This window comes from Geotrypetes seraphini, chromosome 5 (assembly GCF_902459505.1).
Source record: "Geotrypetes seraphini chromosome 5, aGeoSer1.1, whole genome shotgun sequence".
NCBI classification, from domain to species: Eukaryota; Metazoa; Chordata; class Amphibia; order Gymnophiona; family Dermophiidae; genus Geotrypetes; species Geotrypetes seraphini.
In genome coordinates this window covers 262,362,426-262,377,830 of record NC_047088.1, presented here as the reverse complement: position 1 = coordinate 262,377,830, position 15,405 = coordinate 262,362,426, and the positions used below count along the sequence as shown (strand labels likewise).

The 15,405-nt window shown below is 45.8% G+C and overlaps 1 protein-coding gene across 4 annotated transcripts in view; it reads left to right on the top strand.

Annotated features, from left to right (window-relative positions):
- The window catches only part of TMBIM1 (transmembrane BAX inhibitor motif containing 1), a 69,877-nt gene that overhangs the window by 33,627 nt on the left and 20,845 nt on the right, over positions 1-15,405 (top strand). For all 4 annotated transcript variants that reach the window (XM_033945563.1, XM_033945560.1, XM_033945561.1 and 1 more), the window contains 4 exons: positions 2,464-2,790; positions 10,665-10,753; positions 13,545-13,609; positions 15,188-15,241. In XM_033945563.1, coding sequence (XP_033801454.1) covers positions 2,529-2,790; positions 10,665-10,753; positions 13,545-13,609; positions 15,188-15,241 — 470 coding nt within the window. In that variant the 5' untranslated portion in view covers positions 2,464-2,528. The remainder of the gene's footprint in view (positions 1-2,463; positions 2,791-10,664; positions 10,754-13,544; positions 13,610-15,187; positions 15,242-15,405) is intronic.

Below are 15,405 nucleotides of genomic sequence, written 5' to 3'. Positions count from 1 at the left end.
TCGGGGTGGGAGGGAGATCGGTAATGTCGGGGGGGGGGGTCGGTCGGTAGTGTCAGGTGGGGGCATCTTCTGGCAGGAGGGTTTGGGCACCCTCCTGCCAGCGATCGGACAGGCGGCCGCGGCCCGCTCTACTTATAGCGGCAGAGAGATCCCTTGCCGCAATAAGTATAGCGGCCGCGTCTACTTACAATGTACGCCTACAGCTGCCTAAAATCGGGACGCACTTTGGAGAATCAGGCCCTTAGGGGCTAAATCGAATAGTACCTTAAAGCAGAAACAACTAAACTTAAACTTCCCACGCGCCTCCATCGGCAGCCAATGCAGGAGTCAGTAGGAAGGAGTTATAGGCGTGAATTTCTTCAACCCCAAAATCAACCTGACCGCTGCATTTTGCACAAGTTGTAATCGCAGCAGATTCTTCTGGGAAATTGCCAGATAGGTGATAGTACAGTAATCAAAGTTGGCTCAGTATAAGGGATTGTACCAAAACTGATGAAGCATCAAAAAATGAGGGATTAGGGAATGAGTAAAACAGACGCAGGGACTGAACGGGTGGATAGGAAGCTAGAAGTTAAAAGCAGCCTCCAAACGGTGGGGCTTTTAGATTAGATTTGAGTACGGCCAGAGATAGAGCTTGATGTACAGACTCAGGAAGTCTGTTCCAGGCATTTGGTGCAGCAAAATAGGAGGAACGAAGTCTGGAGATGGCAGTGGAGGAGAAGGGTACAGATAACTTAGCAAATGAACCGAGCCCTTAACCCTCCAGTGCTGGGCAGAATATTTCCCAGTTAAAAGGCTTAGAATCCCCTTTTGGATTTACTGCATTTTCAAAAAATTCTGAGGACCTATTTAGATCGGTCACAATTGTATGTCAAGGCTTTCCTTTGAAGTTGTGCTGAAGGGAGATCCCTAAAGAGGAATCTTATTATGGCCCGTGTCTTAGATTTACAGTGGTGCCTCGCATAACGAACGCCGCACACAACGAACGCTGCACACAACGAACTTCATGTCTTGATTCACACAACGAACTTCGTTTCACACAACGAACTTCGTTTCACACAACGAACTTCGTTTCACACAACGAACTTCGTTTCACACAACGAAGTCGCCCGAGCTGCCGATGTATTGCATCCTTCCGCGCAGGCAGTCGTTAGTCACTGCGCTTAACTGCCCTCTCTCACTGTATACAGTCGTCCTTTTAAGATAAACTCAATATTTTTTATATATCATGGCTTCTAAAAAAAGCAGGAAGGTGATTTCTGTTGAAATGAAACGGGAAATAATTAGAAGGAGTGAATGTGGGGTAAAACAGTGTGACCTCGTCAAAGAGTTTGGCCTCAGCAAGACCACCATTTTGACAAATTTATCTTTTTTTATGTCATCTTAGCATATTTTATGCTGCAGAACGAATTATTTTTTTTAACATGTATTGTTATGGGAAAACGCGTTTCACATAACGAACTTTTCGCATAACAAACTTGCTCCTGGAACCAATTAAGTTCGTTGTGTGAGGCACCACTGTATTGAGAATTGATGATATGGAATTTTATTGCAGGTTTTTTTTTTTTTTTTTGCTAAACGTAGTGTATTGAAAGTATTGTTGTTTGTTGCCTTCTGAATTCTTGTATTGAAAGTATGTTATGGACGTTGTTATCCTCTGAACCATTGTGAATGTTTTAAATTGTAAAGCGCTTAGTTAAGAAATGTTAGAAATAAATGTCTGTTTCTCCTGCCTAGCGGAATAAATGTGTAATGAGGCAGGTGAAACACGCAGAGCCACAGACGGACACTGGAGAAGTGGACTTGGAAGAAAGGGTTAAGAGGGCCATAACCAAAATAGTCACAAAATGTGTTGAAAGATTTAGGGCTGCTTTTACTAACTAGCTAGATGCTAACGCCTCCATTGAGCTGGCGTTAGTTTCTCTGTGTAGCGTGGGAGTTAACGCGTGCTAAAAACACTACCGCAGCTTAGTAAAAGGAGCCCTAAAGGAAGAACTTGAGATCTAGGAATAAAAGCAAAGGACATTGGCAGATTTGCTGTTTGGGGAGCCCCGTTAGCACTGCACGGGAGCTTTGTCATGTGACAGTTTTGGAAAGCACCAGCAGCACCTTCGTACAGTGATATAGTCAGGGGGGGGGTTGGCCCTGAGTGCCATCTTTGTGAGGGCAGAGGCACCCATCCTCCTCCTTGCCTCTCTCTGTCCACGTGTGCACCTCATCCCTTCCCCCGTACCTCTGTAACATTCGTGGCACGAGCAGCATTGGCTCTTCCTCTGATGTCACATCGCAGGAAGAGTCAACGCTGGCGCGACCGCAGCTTGGGGGGTTGCTGCTCGCACCACGAACTTTACAGAGGTACGGGGGAAGGAGTGTGCGGGGGTGGGGCGCTTCTTACCCTGGCTAAGCCACTGCTGCCGTGGATTGTACACAAAGAGCTGACAAATGCATCTTTTTTCTTTTCAGTTACCTGAGGGACGCTCCCAGCCGCACAGACTTTCTGCTGCAGAACCAGCTCCCTCAACTTCACCATGTCTCACCCCAGCGCTCCACCTCCATATAGCGATAAGGATCCCTTGTATCCCCCACCCCCTGGAGGCTATTCCCAGCCGGGGGGCTATTATCCCCCGCCAGGAGGATACCCGCAGCCAGGAGGATACCCGCAGCCAGGAGGATACCCCCAGCCAGGAGGATACCCCCAGCCAGGAGGATACCCCCAGCCAGGAGGATACCCAGAGCCTGGGCGGGGCGGCCAGCCTGTTCCACCGATGCCCACCATTCCACTGAACGTAGGTAAGACGGTTATCTTGGCCTTCAGACTGTAAATGATGAGGAAAGCTGTACCTGAAAATGTATCTGCTGCTCCGTCTTGTAATGTGTGAGGTGTGCTTCGAGAGCACCAGGTCCGAGTTACCAGGCCATTTGGGGTGATTCCGTGCAGATAGGAAGTGCAGGAAAGAATTTGGCTGCAAAACTGTTTTTAAAATGTACCTGAGGAGGTTTTGCTTCTGAGCTGGTTGCTTCTGGAGTATCTAATGCTAATCTAATGCTAAATCATAACTATTTGAGGCTTGTGCGGATGGGATCAGATGGTTTTCGGGACAGAGCTCGTGGGGATGAGGCAGTGATGGTTTTTTTTTTTAAATTTCAGTCTTAGTGGTTTACCGGTCCACGAAATAATTATTTTGTTTCCGCTGGTCCATAGGTGTAAAAAGGTTCAAGAACACTGATGTGGATTACACCTACTGGTACTTAAGTGTTTTAATTTGGGTTTATGTTCAAACAATTTTATTGATGAAATCCACAGATCAACAGAAGCAAACAGATAATATCAAAATCAAGAAAAAACACAGGAACAATATCCACAACATAAGAACAGTCATCAACATTTTGTTGTCCATTGGGATATAATACACGTCTCCTACCTACCATATTCCCCAACTGACTTACTTCCAAGAACACAACAACATGAATCTGTATCTGGAGAGATCTGGGATTCCATCTTACATTAGCGGGCTGATGCTCAGAACTCTGGTGCTGTAGGAAACAGTTTTGGGGGGAAATACTGTAAGGATAGTGCAGGGAAAAAACTTCCTAATGCTCGACGCCAATAGCATGCAAATTATATGCACGCTGTTAGTATTGAACATTGGGAAGATAATGGGGAGGATCAGTGGCATATTACATTACATTACATTACATTACATTAGGGATTTCTATTCCGCCATTACCTTGCGGTTCAAGGCGGATTACAAAAGGTTAGTTTAAGGACAGAATTACAATGAATAAAAGAATTACAGAGTTACAGAATTACAGAATTATATGAATTGTAGAGAATAGCTGGAGAGGTAGTGAAGATCTTATTAAGAGGGAAGGGGGTGGCGGTCTGCCCAGTGCGCCAGCACCCTTCCTCCGCCCCCCCTGCTCTATCCCACTCCTCCCCCTGCACATGTGCGCCTTCACTTCCCCTTCCCCCCATCGTACCTCCTATCTGCTTGTGTCAGCGTTGGCTCTCCCTCTGACTTCCAGATCCCCGCGCCTAGGAAGGGACATCGGAGGGAGAGCCAGCAATACTGCTCCCACCAGGGAAAGTAAAAGAGGTATGGGAAGTGTTGCGTGCGTGTGGCGGCGGAAAAGAAGAGGGTGGGGGAGGGGCACCGCCTCCCGCCTTCGTTACACCACTGGGGAGGATCGTGCTTGGTGCATGCTCGCAAGGGTTTTGCAGGAAGCTTGGTTCTGTGCACGTGCCCAGGCAAACCCAGAAGTGACGCATACGTTGGCACCGTTCCTCTGTACCTTTAAATAGAGGCATTTCACATTTTCTTTCACCTGAAACCTTAAATGTAACTGCAGAAAACAGGTGCCAATGTGTGCTTTCACTTTCAGGTTTGCTCCGATTCGCACACGTTTAGCCTCTCACACCCACACTTAGGGGCTTGCATGGGCTTCCTTTTGCTTCCAAATTAAGAGCATAAGAATTGTCGCTGCTGGGTTAGACCAGTGGTCCATCGTGCCCAGCAGTCCTCTCACGCGGCGCCCCTTAGGTCAAAGACCAGTGCCCTAACTGAGACCAGCCCTACCAGCGCCCGTTCTGGTTCAGCAGGAACTTGTCTAACTTTGTCTTGAATCCCTGAAAGGTGTTTTCCCCTATAACAGCCTCCGGAAAGCGTTCCAGCTCTCCACCACTCTCTGGGAGAAGAAGAACTTCCTTATATTTGTACGGAATCTATCCCCTTTTAACTTTAGAGAGTGCCCTCTCGTTCTCTCTACTTTGGAGAGGGTGAACAACCTGTCTTTATCTACTTTGTCTTGAATCCCTGGATGGTGTTTTCCCCTACGACAGACTCCGGGAGAGCGTTCCAGCTTTCTACCACTCTCTGGGTGAAGAACTTCCTTACGTTCATACGGAATCTATCCCCTTTCAACTTTAGAGAGTGCCCTCTCATTCTCTCTACTTTGGAGAGGGTGAACAACCTGTCTTTATCTACTTTGTCTTGAATCCCTGGAGGGTGTTTTCCCCTACGACAGACTCCGGGAGAGCGTTCCAGCTTTCTACCACTCTCTGGGTGAAGAAGAACTACCTTACGTTCGTACGGAATCTATCCCCTTTCAACTTTAGAGAGTGCCCTCTTGTGCTCCCTACCTTGGAGAGGGTGAACAACCTGTCTTTATCTACTTTGTCTTGAATCCCTGGAGGGTATTTTCCCCTATAACAGCCTCCGGAAGAGCGTTCCAGTTTTCCACCACTCTCTAGGTGAAGAAGAACTTCCTTACGTTCATACGGAATCTATCCCCTTTCAACTTTAGAGAGTGCCCTCTCATTCTCTCTACTTTGGAGAGGGTGAACAACCTGTCTTTATCTACTTTGTCTTGAATCCCTGGATGGTGTTTTCCCCTACGACAGACTCCGGGAGAGCGTTCCAGCTTTCTACCACTCTCTGGGTGAAGAACTTCCTTACGTTCATACGGAATCTATCCCCTTTCAACTTTAGAGAGTGCCCTCTCATTCTCTCTACTTTGGAGAGGGTGAACAACCTGTCTTTATCTACTTTGTCTTGAATCCCTGGAGGGTGTTTTCCCCTACGACAGACTCCGGGAGAGCGTTCCAGCTTTCTACCACTCTCTGGGTGAAGAAGAACTACCTTACGTTCGTACGGAATCTATCCCCTTTCAACTTTAGAGAGTGCCCTCTTGTGCTCCCTACCTTGGAGAGGGTGAACAACCTGTCTTTATCTACTTTGTCTTGAATCCCTGGAGGGTATTTTCCCCTATAACAGCCTCCGGAAGAGCGTTCCAGTTTTCCACCACTCTCTAGGTGAAGAAGAACTTCCTTACGTTCATACGGAATCTATCCCCTTTCAACTTTAGAGAGTGCCCTCTCATTCTCTCTACTTTGGAGAGGGTGAACAACCTGTCTTTATCTACTTTGTCTTGAATCCCTGGATGGTGTTTTCCCCTACGACAGACTCCGGGAGAGCGTTCCAGCTTTCTACCACTCTCTGGGTGAAGAACTTCCTTACGTTCATACGGAATCTATCCCCTTTCAACTTTAGAGAGTGCCCTCTCATTCTCTCTACTTTGGAGAGGGTGAACAACCTGTCTTTATCTACTTTGTCTTGAATCCCTGGAGGGTGTTTTCCCCTACGACAGACTCCGGGAGAGCGTTCCAGCTTTCTACCACTCTCTGGGTGAAGAAGAACTACCTTACGTTCGTACGGAATCTATCCCCTTTCAACTTTAGAGAGTGCCCTCTTGTGCTCCCTACCTTGGAGAGGGTGAACAACCTGTCTTTATCTACTTTGTCTTGAATCCCTGGAGGGTATTTTCCCCTATAACAGCCTCCGGAAGAGCGTTCCAGTTTTCCACCACTCTCTAGGTGAAGAAGAACTTCCTTACGTTCATACGGAATCTATCCCCTTTCAACTTTAGAGAGTGCCCTCTCATTCTCTCTACTTTGGAGAGGGTGAACAACCTGTCTTTATCTACTTTGTCTTGAATCCCTGGATGGTGTTTTCCCCTACGACAGACTCCGGGAGAGCGTTCCAGCTTTCTACCACTCTCTGGGTGAAGAACTTCCTTACGTTCATACGGAATCTATCCCCTTTCAACTTTAGAGAGTGCCCTCTCATTCTCTCTACTTTGGAGAGGGTGAACAACCTGTCTTTATCTACTTTGTCTTGAATCCCTGGAGGGTGTTTTCCCCTACGACAGACTCCGGGAGAGCGTTCCAGCTTTCTACCACTCTCTGGGTGAAGAAGAACTACCTTACGTTCGTACGGAATCTATCCCCTTTCAACTTTAGAGAGTGCCCTCTTGTGCTCCCTACCTTGGAGAGGGTGAACAACCTGTCTTTATCTACTTTGTCTTGAATCCCTGGAGGGTATTTTCCCCTATAACAGCCTCCGGAAGAGCGTTCCAGTTTTCCACCACTCTCTAGGTGAAGAAGAACTTCCTTACGTTCATACGGAATCTATCCCCTTTCAACTTTAGAGAGTGCCCTCTCATTCTCTCTACTTTGGAGAGGGTGAACAACCTGTCTTTATCTACTTTGTCTTGAATCCCTGGAGGGTGTTTTCCCCTACGACAGACTCCGGGAGAGCGTTCCAGTTTTCCACCACTCTCTGGGTGAAGAAGAACTTCCTTACGTTTGTACGGAATCTATCCCCTTTCAACTTTAGAGAGTGCCCTCTCATTCTCTCTACTTTGGAGAGGGTGAACAACCTGTCTTTATCTACTTTGTCTTGAATCCCTGGAGGGTGTTTTCCCCTACGACAGACTCCGGGAGAGCGTTCCAGTTTTCTACCACTCTCTGGGTGAAGAAGAACTTCCTTACGTTTCTACGGAATCTATCCCCTTTCAACTTTAGAGAGTGCCTTCTCGTTCTCTCTACTTTGGAGAGGGTGAACAACCTGTCTTTATCTACTAAGTCTATTCCCTTCAGTAAATGAAAACCAACACATTTTAGAGAAAAAATTTTGGGAACTCTTTTCTTCAAGCATGTCATCTCTGAGCTGGCATTAGGTTTCCAGCTGTAAGGGCAGCTTTGTTTTGTGCGCTGTTCTCTGAGCATTGAAGGGAATACGAACTGAACTCATTAGCATTGTTTGACTACATTTAAATGCTCTTTGCGCTCATCTTTGTCCATCTCCCTACGCTAGCGCTCTGAACATTCTGCGCAGATTAATGCCGGTGCTAATCGCTGGCATTAGTTTTTGAGCATCAGCCCATAATGACTGTTATTCATTATTTCTAAAGGGCTGAAAGGCGTACGCAGGGCTGTACATTTTAACATACAATAGACAGTCCCTGCTCAGCAGAGCTTACAATCTAATTTAGACAGGAGATTATGGCAGAGGAAATTCAAACTATCCTTCCCATCTCTAAATGGCATTTCCCATACAGGAAAACTTGGAACATTCCTCCTCTTCAGGATCACCGAGCTGTGGAACAGCTTTACTGCCCATCTTCGGAGTTCGACCTCCCTCCAACACTTCAGAAAACATCTGAAAACCTGGCTTTTCTCCAAAATGTAACTACCCCCCCCCCTCCATTATTCTAAGTCCCTCTTTTCTTCCTGTTTACCAAGCCCTTCTTCCTTCCATTGGAGTTCTTTTCTTTGTTTTTAATCCCTGTAAACCGTGTCGAGCTCCACTTCCTTGGAGATGACGCGGTATATAAACTTAAGGTTTAGTTTAGTTTAGTTTAGAAATGATACAGTGGGTCTAGACAAGTTAAGAGTTTCATAAGAACTGGAAAGTCACCAGCAGGGGCTGGACTTGCTGTGGAGAGAGCTTTCAGAGCCCAGGGGGAGGGGGATAGCAGTCCGTTGATTAGTGGTGATGTCTAGTGACCAGACTTGTGTCGTCCTCGGTGGCTTTCTGTTGAGGCCCATCACTGCAAAAACAAGGCTGCATTAATGCGGATGCAAGAAATGGGATCCCTCCCTCCCTCCCCCCCGAAAGTTCTGTAGTCCTGTAGAGCCAGTTCCAACTGAGAGAGAGAGTAGACATGATTGAGACGTTTAAATATATCACAGGCCTTATCAAGGTGGAAGATGATATCTTCTTTCTTAAAGGACCCTCGGCCACAAGAGGGCATCCGCTAAAAATCAGAGGAAAATTTCATGGCGATACCAGGAAATATTTCTTCACCAAAAGAGTGGTTGATCATTGGAACGAACTTCCACTGCAGGTGATTCAGGCAACCAGCGTGCCAGATTTTAAAAGTAAATGGGATACACATGTGGGATCTCTACAGGGGTAAAGTCGAGGGGGTGGGTCATTAGAGTGGGCAGATTTGATGAGCTATGGCTCTTTTCTGCCGTCATTTTTCTATGTTTCTATGTAACTCTAAGAGCAGAATTCCTGGACCAAAACTCCCAACGTTGTTCCACATTAGTTTTTAATGTGGTTGTAACAGAGTGGGAGACACTTATTCAGCGCTTGATCCGATAGCCACCTTCCTCACATAAACAATTAAAAATGCATAAATGATAGTGATAAGTGCTCAGCTCCCCAACCTAAGTGCCCTAATAATGATATTAATAATGGCACTATGAAGTTGAAAACAATTTCACTTAACTGTACACTGGAACGGATGTTCCTTCACGTGCACCCCTCTGCTTCACCAGTTCCCAAAAATATTATATTACCACTTGTGCATTTCTATAACCATTGCATTGCCTCTACTCAAGTTTCGCAAAAAAGAGACGCTCTATTTTTCATATTAACGTTCCCCTTACTTATCAGATGCTTCTACTGAAATCTTTCGCGTTATCCGATAAGATTCTAGAATCTGACACTTTTCTTTTGGACATTTTACTCTCACTAGCTTTAAAAACACTCCTTGCCTCCTGGAAAGATTTGTCCAAAGTTTCCCATTCCCACTGGTGGAACCTTGTATGTCTCACCTACAGAACAGAAGCCTACTTGGCTAAATCTTCCAACAGATTTTCCCAATTCCAACTAAAATGGAACTCTTTACGATTATACATACAAAATACTTCGTCTTAACATGCTCGCTTCCCTCTTCCCTTTTTCCCTTCTGATCTTATGTGCACTTTCCCTTCCTACTTTGGACGATTCATGCTTGGTTTACATGGATAACTTTTCTTATTTACTGTGATTTGCTTTGTTAAATCTCCAGTACTGTGATTATTATTGCATACTACCATTGTATTTCATGATAATTATTTGTCTGATATTTGTGCATATCACTTATTATGGAGTGCATTTACTTGTTATCCACCATGTTCTGTAAAACTAAAAACTTTAATAAACAAACCTTGACTAAAAAAAAAAAAAGAGACGCTTCCTCAGGAGGGATATAACAGTTACATGGCTACAGGACCGCTCAGACACAGAAATAGCCAACTTAGGTTGTGGGTCTGAGCACTTATCACCATCATTTATGCATTTTTAATTGTTTAAGTGAGGAAGGTGGCTATCGGATCAAGCGCTGAATAAGTGTCTCCTGTGTTGGTTGAGCACTTGAGCATTATCACAGGAAAGTTTATTAGTTCTGCTCCAAGATTTATTAAGAAGTGTAACAGAGTGAAGCCAGATGAAGAGATTTGGAACTAACCAGCTATAAATAATGTGGGTAGAAGGGTTTGTGTGTGGAGGGGTGTGGTGGTGGTCATGCTAGGGTGCCACCTGGTGGCTGGTTGAAGTACTTCATCATTTCAGACAGCTGTTGTGACAGTAAGAGATGAGCTCACACCTGCAGGGGAGGCAGAAGGGGGAAAGTCATGTCTCTTTCTTTTTGGAGTTGCTGCTTGCAGCTCACTCCCTTGACGTTTGGTGACCATTTTCAGACGTGAACGCAAAGGAGGCTGATTTTAAATGTGCATGTCCACGAATATACGGAACACTGTGGCACGAATGGCGAACAGTGGTCCCAATTCGCACACCCGCAGATAAGTGACATCGTGACTACCGGACACACAAATATCGAGTACGCACTGTATAAAGATTTCACTCAATTGTCACACTCCTGAGCTGTTTGTGAAAGCCTGGCATCCAGTGTTGGAGCCTCGATGCTGCACTTGAGGCTCTCCGATATGAAGGAACAGCCATTTTTCGCTGTTTTTGTGGTGGGAAAAGTTAAAGCGCTCTGCACAATTTGGGAGTTATGGAGATACCGCATCATATGCTTTGTGTTCACAGTTGGTGCAGAGGGCTATGGTCCCCAAGTTGAAGCTGGCGGGTTTGGTTCCTGGGATGATAAGGTTGTGCGACACGCTTTCATCCGGAGGGTGAGTGAATATGTAAATGTCTCCTAAAGAAATGTATAGGGGCAGCTCTAAGCAGGACAGCGCTGGAAGGAGGTGGAGTGGGGGTTGATGGGCATTTTGGGAGAGTGTGTTAGGCATTGAATTTCTTTGCTTTGCATTATTGACTGTATTACTATATGGACTGTATAATTTTTATTGAATTTTATGGCTTTTATTTTTACTTAATCATCTGAATGTATGAGATACTTTGAGATGTCCCTCAGTGTTGAGAAGGCAGGGGAGACGTGGGAAGTAGGAGAGGGGAAAAGGTGTGTTTATGGCTGGAGAGCAAAGTTGGAGAAGTGATCACAGAAAACCTCCAGGGAAATAAGGTAATTAATACCCAGGGCTTGTGCAATGATACAGTCCATGGTTACCTGTCCCTATCCCTGAGAGCTAGTATTGCAAGTGTGGGTTCTTAGAGGTTCACTGGCCCTGTTGAAGCTCACAGAGAGGCAAGGAGGGGAATGGAACTGGGATTATCTAATCGCAGAGGCCCTCTGCCAGTATAAATCCGGGCAGATCCCTGTAGCCTGTGAGGGCAGAAGCCATTTTGACTAAATCTTATTCTGAACACTTCAACAAGTGAGTATGGATTTAAGGTCAGCACCACAGTCGGTATCCCAGTGGCCCCATAGATGAGGGTACAGTTGTATTAGAGCCTAAATGATCTCGGATAAACTCATCAACGAGGCCATAACGCTAAGTTCCTGACCAAAGCATGTATAGGTAATTAATGTACCTCGGCTGTTTATTTCTACTAAAGCGCATGTATAATTACCTAGTGTCTCTATTTACCATAACTCGATCATTGTACTGCTACCTCCCAAATACGTCTTGTTCTTATTTGTCTTGACTATACTTTGTATGTACTCCTGTAACCCGTTCTGGGCTCTTTTGGGAGGACGGGCTGTATAAATGAATAAATAGTTTATGAAAATTTGAAATCCTGCCAAATCTTACAACAGTTCTTAGCGGTTTTACATAACAATAAAATACAATGAAAATAAGAGAAAGGAATGCCATAAAAAAATAGGACAGTCCTAAAAGAAGATACAATCGTACCAAAAAAAACCAAACCCAACCCATGTAAACAAGTTCATCTCCTGGTGTTTAAGGGATGCCCGATAACCTCTCAATAAATGAATGTGGTCAGCCGGAAAGGAGTCTGTTCCAAAAGCTAGCTGGAAAAAAAAATAAATTTTTAACAATGTTTTGAAGGCCATGAAATTTGCTTCAGAATGAATATTATTCGAAAGTTGGTTCCAGAGACTGGAAGCAAAATAAAAGAAAGCCTCGTGACGCGTAAACTCCCATCTTGTCCTTGAACCTGCTGGCAGGACCAATCTGTTATCTTGCAATGATCTTAAATGTACGACCTGGAGTGTAAGGAAGAGTCAATGAGTTCAACTAACTGGGCTCCGTCGTATGAAGTGCTTTATGAGTATGCACTAATGTTTTAAATTGAATCCTAAAACTAGGATTACCAGATTTTAGTTATATAAAATCCGCCCCCCCAGGCCTGCCCCCCCTCAAACTGTTCTGGTTGATCGGGAGGCCCTTCCAACGCGGTCCCAAAGAAGAAGCCTTTCAAAACCTGGACAAAGTGTCGGGTTTTAAAAAACTGTCTGGTTAAATCCGGGTTCTGGTAACCCTATCTAAAACTAACCGGTAACCACACTACTGCAGAGGGGGATGGGAGGGTGGGTGGAAGGAATAGAAAGCTGCTATGCAGGTGCTCAGGGGGTGGAGGAGAGGTAGAAAGGGGTGAGAGGGAGAAATCCTGCATATGGTGGAGGGGTGGGAGAAATGTTGGCCATAGTGGAGGGCAGGGAGAAATGGTGCATGGGGAGAAAGAAAGAAATGCTGCATATGATAATGGAAGGGAGGAAGGGAGAGATGCTGCATGGAGGGGAATAGAGAGGTTTGACCCAGGGCACAAGACAGGGGGAGAGAGAGATGGTAGACAGTGGGAAAGAAACAAATGCTGGATATGGCAGTGGAAGGTAGAAAAAAATAATTGTACTTTCTATTTTGTGATTAGAAAATGTCTCCTGCCAGAGCTGGTGTTAGGTTTTAGCTCACGCTCGCTGTCTAACAGAGAAAGGAAAAGACTTTTTTGTTTACACCACAGCGCTGGTGTGGGGATGGAGAGGGCAAAGGGGTGGTAGGGGGAGGGGTGAAGTGGCTGCAAAATAAACCCGCCAGGATGTTTGAAATAAAGTGCCCAATTGGGTGGGAAAATCAATTTGAAAATGTTTTCCTGAATTGGGCAGCACTAACAGGCAAAGTGCCTCTCGGAAATGGGGAACCGAAAGCACCAAGGCCCAATACGGGCTGTGTTTCAGCGTGAAACACCTGCGTCGGGGGCCTCCATAAAAATAATATAAAAATCCACTATTAAATATCCACAATAGAAACAAACAGAAACTATACATATTCTAATCTCAACAAGAATCTGTATCATTTTAATTTATTTGCATTGTGGATTTTTGTAGAATCCTGATTCGGGCGTTTCACACCAGCCTGTGTCTGATCCAACTGTAAAATCGGTGTCTCAGACTTTGAAGGTCTTTGGTGCTTTTTGTTAGCGAAAGACCTTTGTGTTGGGCGGCCGAAAATGGTCCTGCCCCACAAAGTTAGACCCTAATGCGAGAGCTGGAACCACTCTTCAGATCTGGGGCCGTAGCAATGAAAAGAGCTGAGCAGAGCCTAGCAGGGCTGGAGACAGCGTCACAAACAGAGCAGTGACCAGTGTTTCCTTGCGTTTCAGGTGTATCTGATTATTTCCCTCCAGCTATTGGTGACGGTGGGAATCATTGCGATCTTCACCTTCGTGTAAGTGACTCTTCAAAGGTTGGCTGTTCAGTGAGGCTTCCAGGAGAGGAGCCAACTTCTACAAATTATTGGGGGTGCTAAACCAAACGAAAACGATCTCTCCCTAGGTGTAGGTACTGCAGTGCCGCAAGCCCCTCCAGTCTTTCTTCCTCCCCAGCTCCAGTTCATCACCACGGTTTACCGTCCTACTCCCAGACCCTCTACACCAGGGTCCCGCAAACTTTTTTACTCGGCGGCACAGTAAACTCTGGGCCACAGCTGGAGGGCGCCTGGAAATGCACAGATGTTGACGCAATACGCCATCCAGATGGGGCCCTGAGCCACCAGTGGGGGATGCTGGAGCAGGAGGCGAGGAGAAGAGGCACATCCTGTGGGCAGTCAGCTGGCATCTCACGGCAAACCCGGAATCTCGCTGCAGCACAGTTTGCCATACACCAATCTACACCACACTCTTGCAATGCCATCCAGTCCACCCTGGTCCATCTATACAGCCCATAGTCTCCCCCTCCTATAAAGGGATCTTTTTATACTTTCTCAGTGCTATGCTTTATATGTATATATGAGAAGTGCTTTATTTAGTTCAAATCAACAGTAACTCTGATCCACTAACAACCTGAAGTAAGGTCAGATTAAAGAAATGTGTAGACACTTACAATCTCTGTGTCTCAGTAAGATGTTATGTTTAATGTTTCCACACAGTCAATATTATGTATTTATGCTAGCTTACCCGTCGTTTAGTGGATGGACTTGAACTGTGCTGGTTGCTGTCAGGCTGGTACTGCTCCAAAAAGAGTCTGATTTAAAATGGAATCTCACTTTGACAGCATTTCTGATGGTAGCTGAACAAAAATTTCTCATCTCTGCCCAGGAAAAGATTGTCGTCGTCCCCACCCACCCACCCACACACACACACACACACACACACACCCCTTCCCGGCAAGGCATCCTTCTCCGTGGCACAGCTTTCCAGTCTCTCTGCAGGGCTGGATGCCACCCGTTCTTTCTCACATTCTCTCATTCTGGCTTTCACATTCTCATTCACATTCCTATTCTGGCTCGTCCCCCAGGAGGGTCATGGGTTTGGTGGAGGTCTGGGGGGGGGTGTTGGAGTGGGGGGGGTTAGGGATGTTGGCGGTTGGGGGTAGATCATGGGTTTGGGTTGTTGGGGGCATGCAGAAGGGAGTGGGCATCCCTCCTGCCTAGCGTGGTTGTGTGTGTGTGTGGGTGTGTGGTGTCTCCTACCGGCTCAGCTAATCGGGGATAACTTCCCCTGCCTCGATCAGCTTATGGCTGCTGCAGCCTGATTTTAGGATCCCGCAGTGGCATAGATAGGCGGCTGAAATGTAGGCCAGGATTTTCTGGGTCTACGTTTCAGCTGCCTATCTTGGCTGAATTTAGGCGCGATTCTGTAACTGGCACTGTCGAGTGATTGGCACACGATCAGCGGCCACTTTTACAGAATCTGGCCCTAAATTTCCGGCCTCACTGCTGAATTTTGTATAATTTGCAACGTGTTACAACATTCTTATGACAAACCCATTGCAGTCATCCAATCTTGACCCTCTTTTCTTTCTTCAGAGAACCAATTTATACATTTGTGAGGAAAAATCCTGCCATATACTATGCATCCTAGTGAGTATTAAGGACCCTTGAGTACCTGGAACAGAAAAAGCAGATGTGCAGTTCTCTGCGTAACCAAGTTTTTTTTATAAACAGAGGTCTTCGGGGCTCAGACTGAAGCCAGTTAACCATGAATTTCCTGTTGGGTCCACAGAAACATTAGAAATATCCTATAT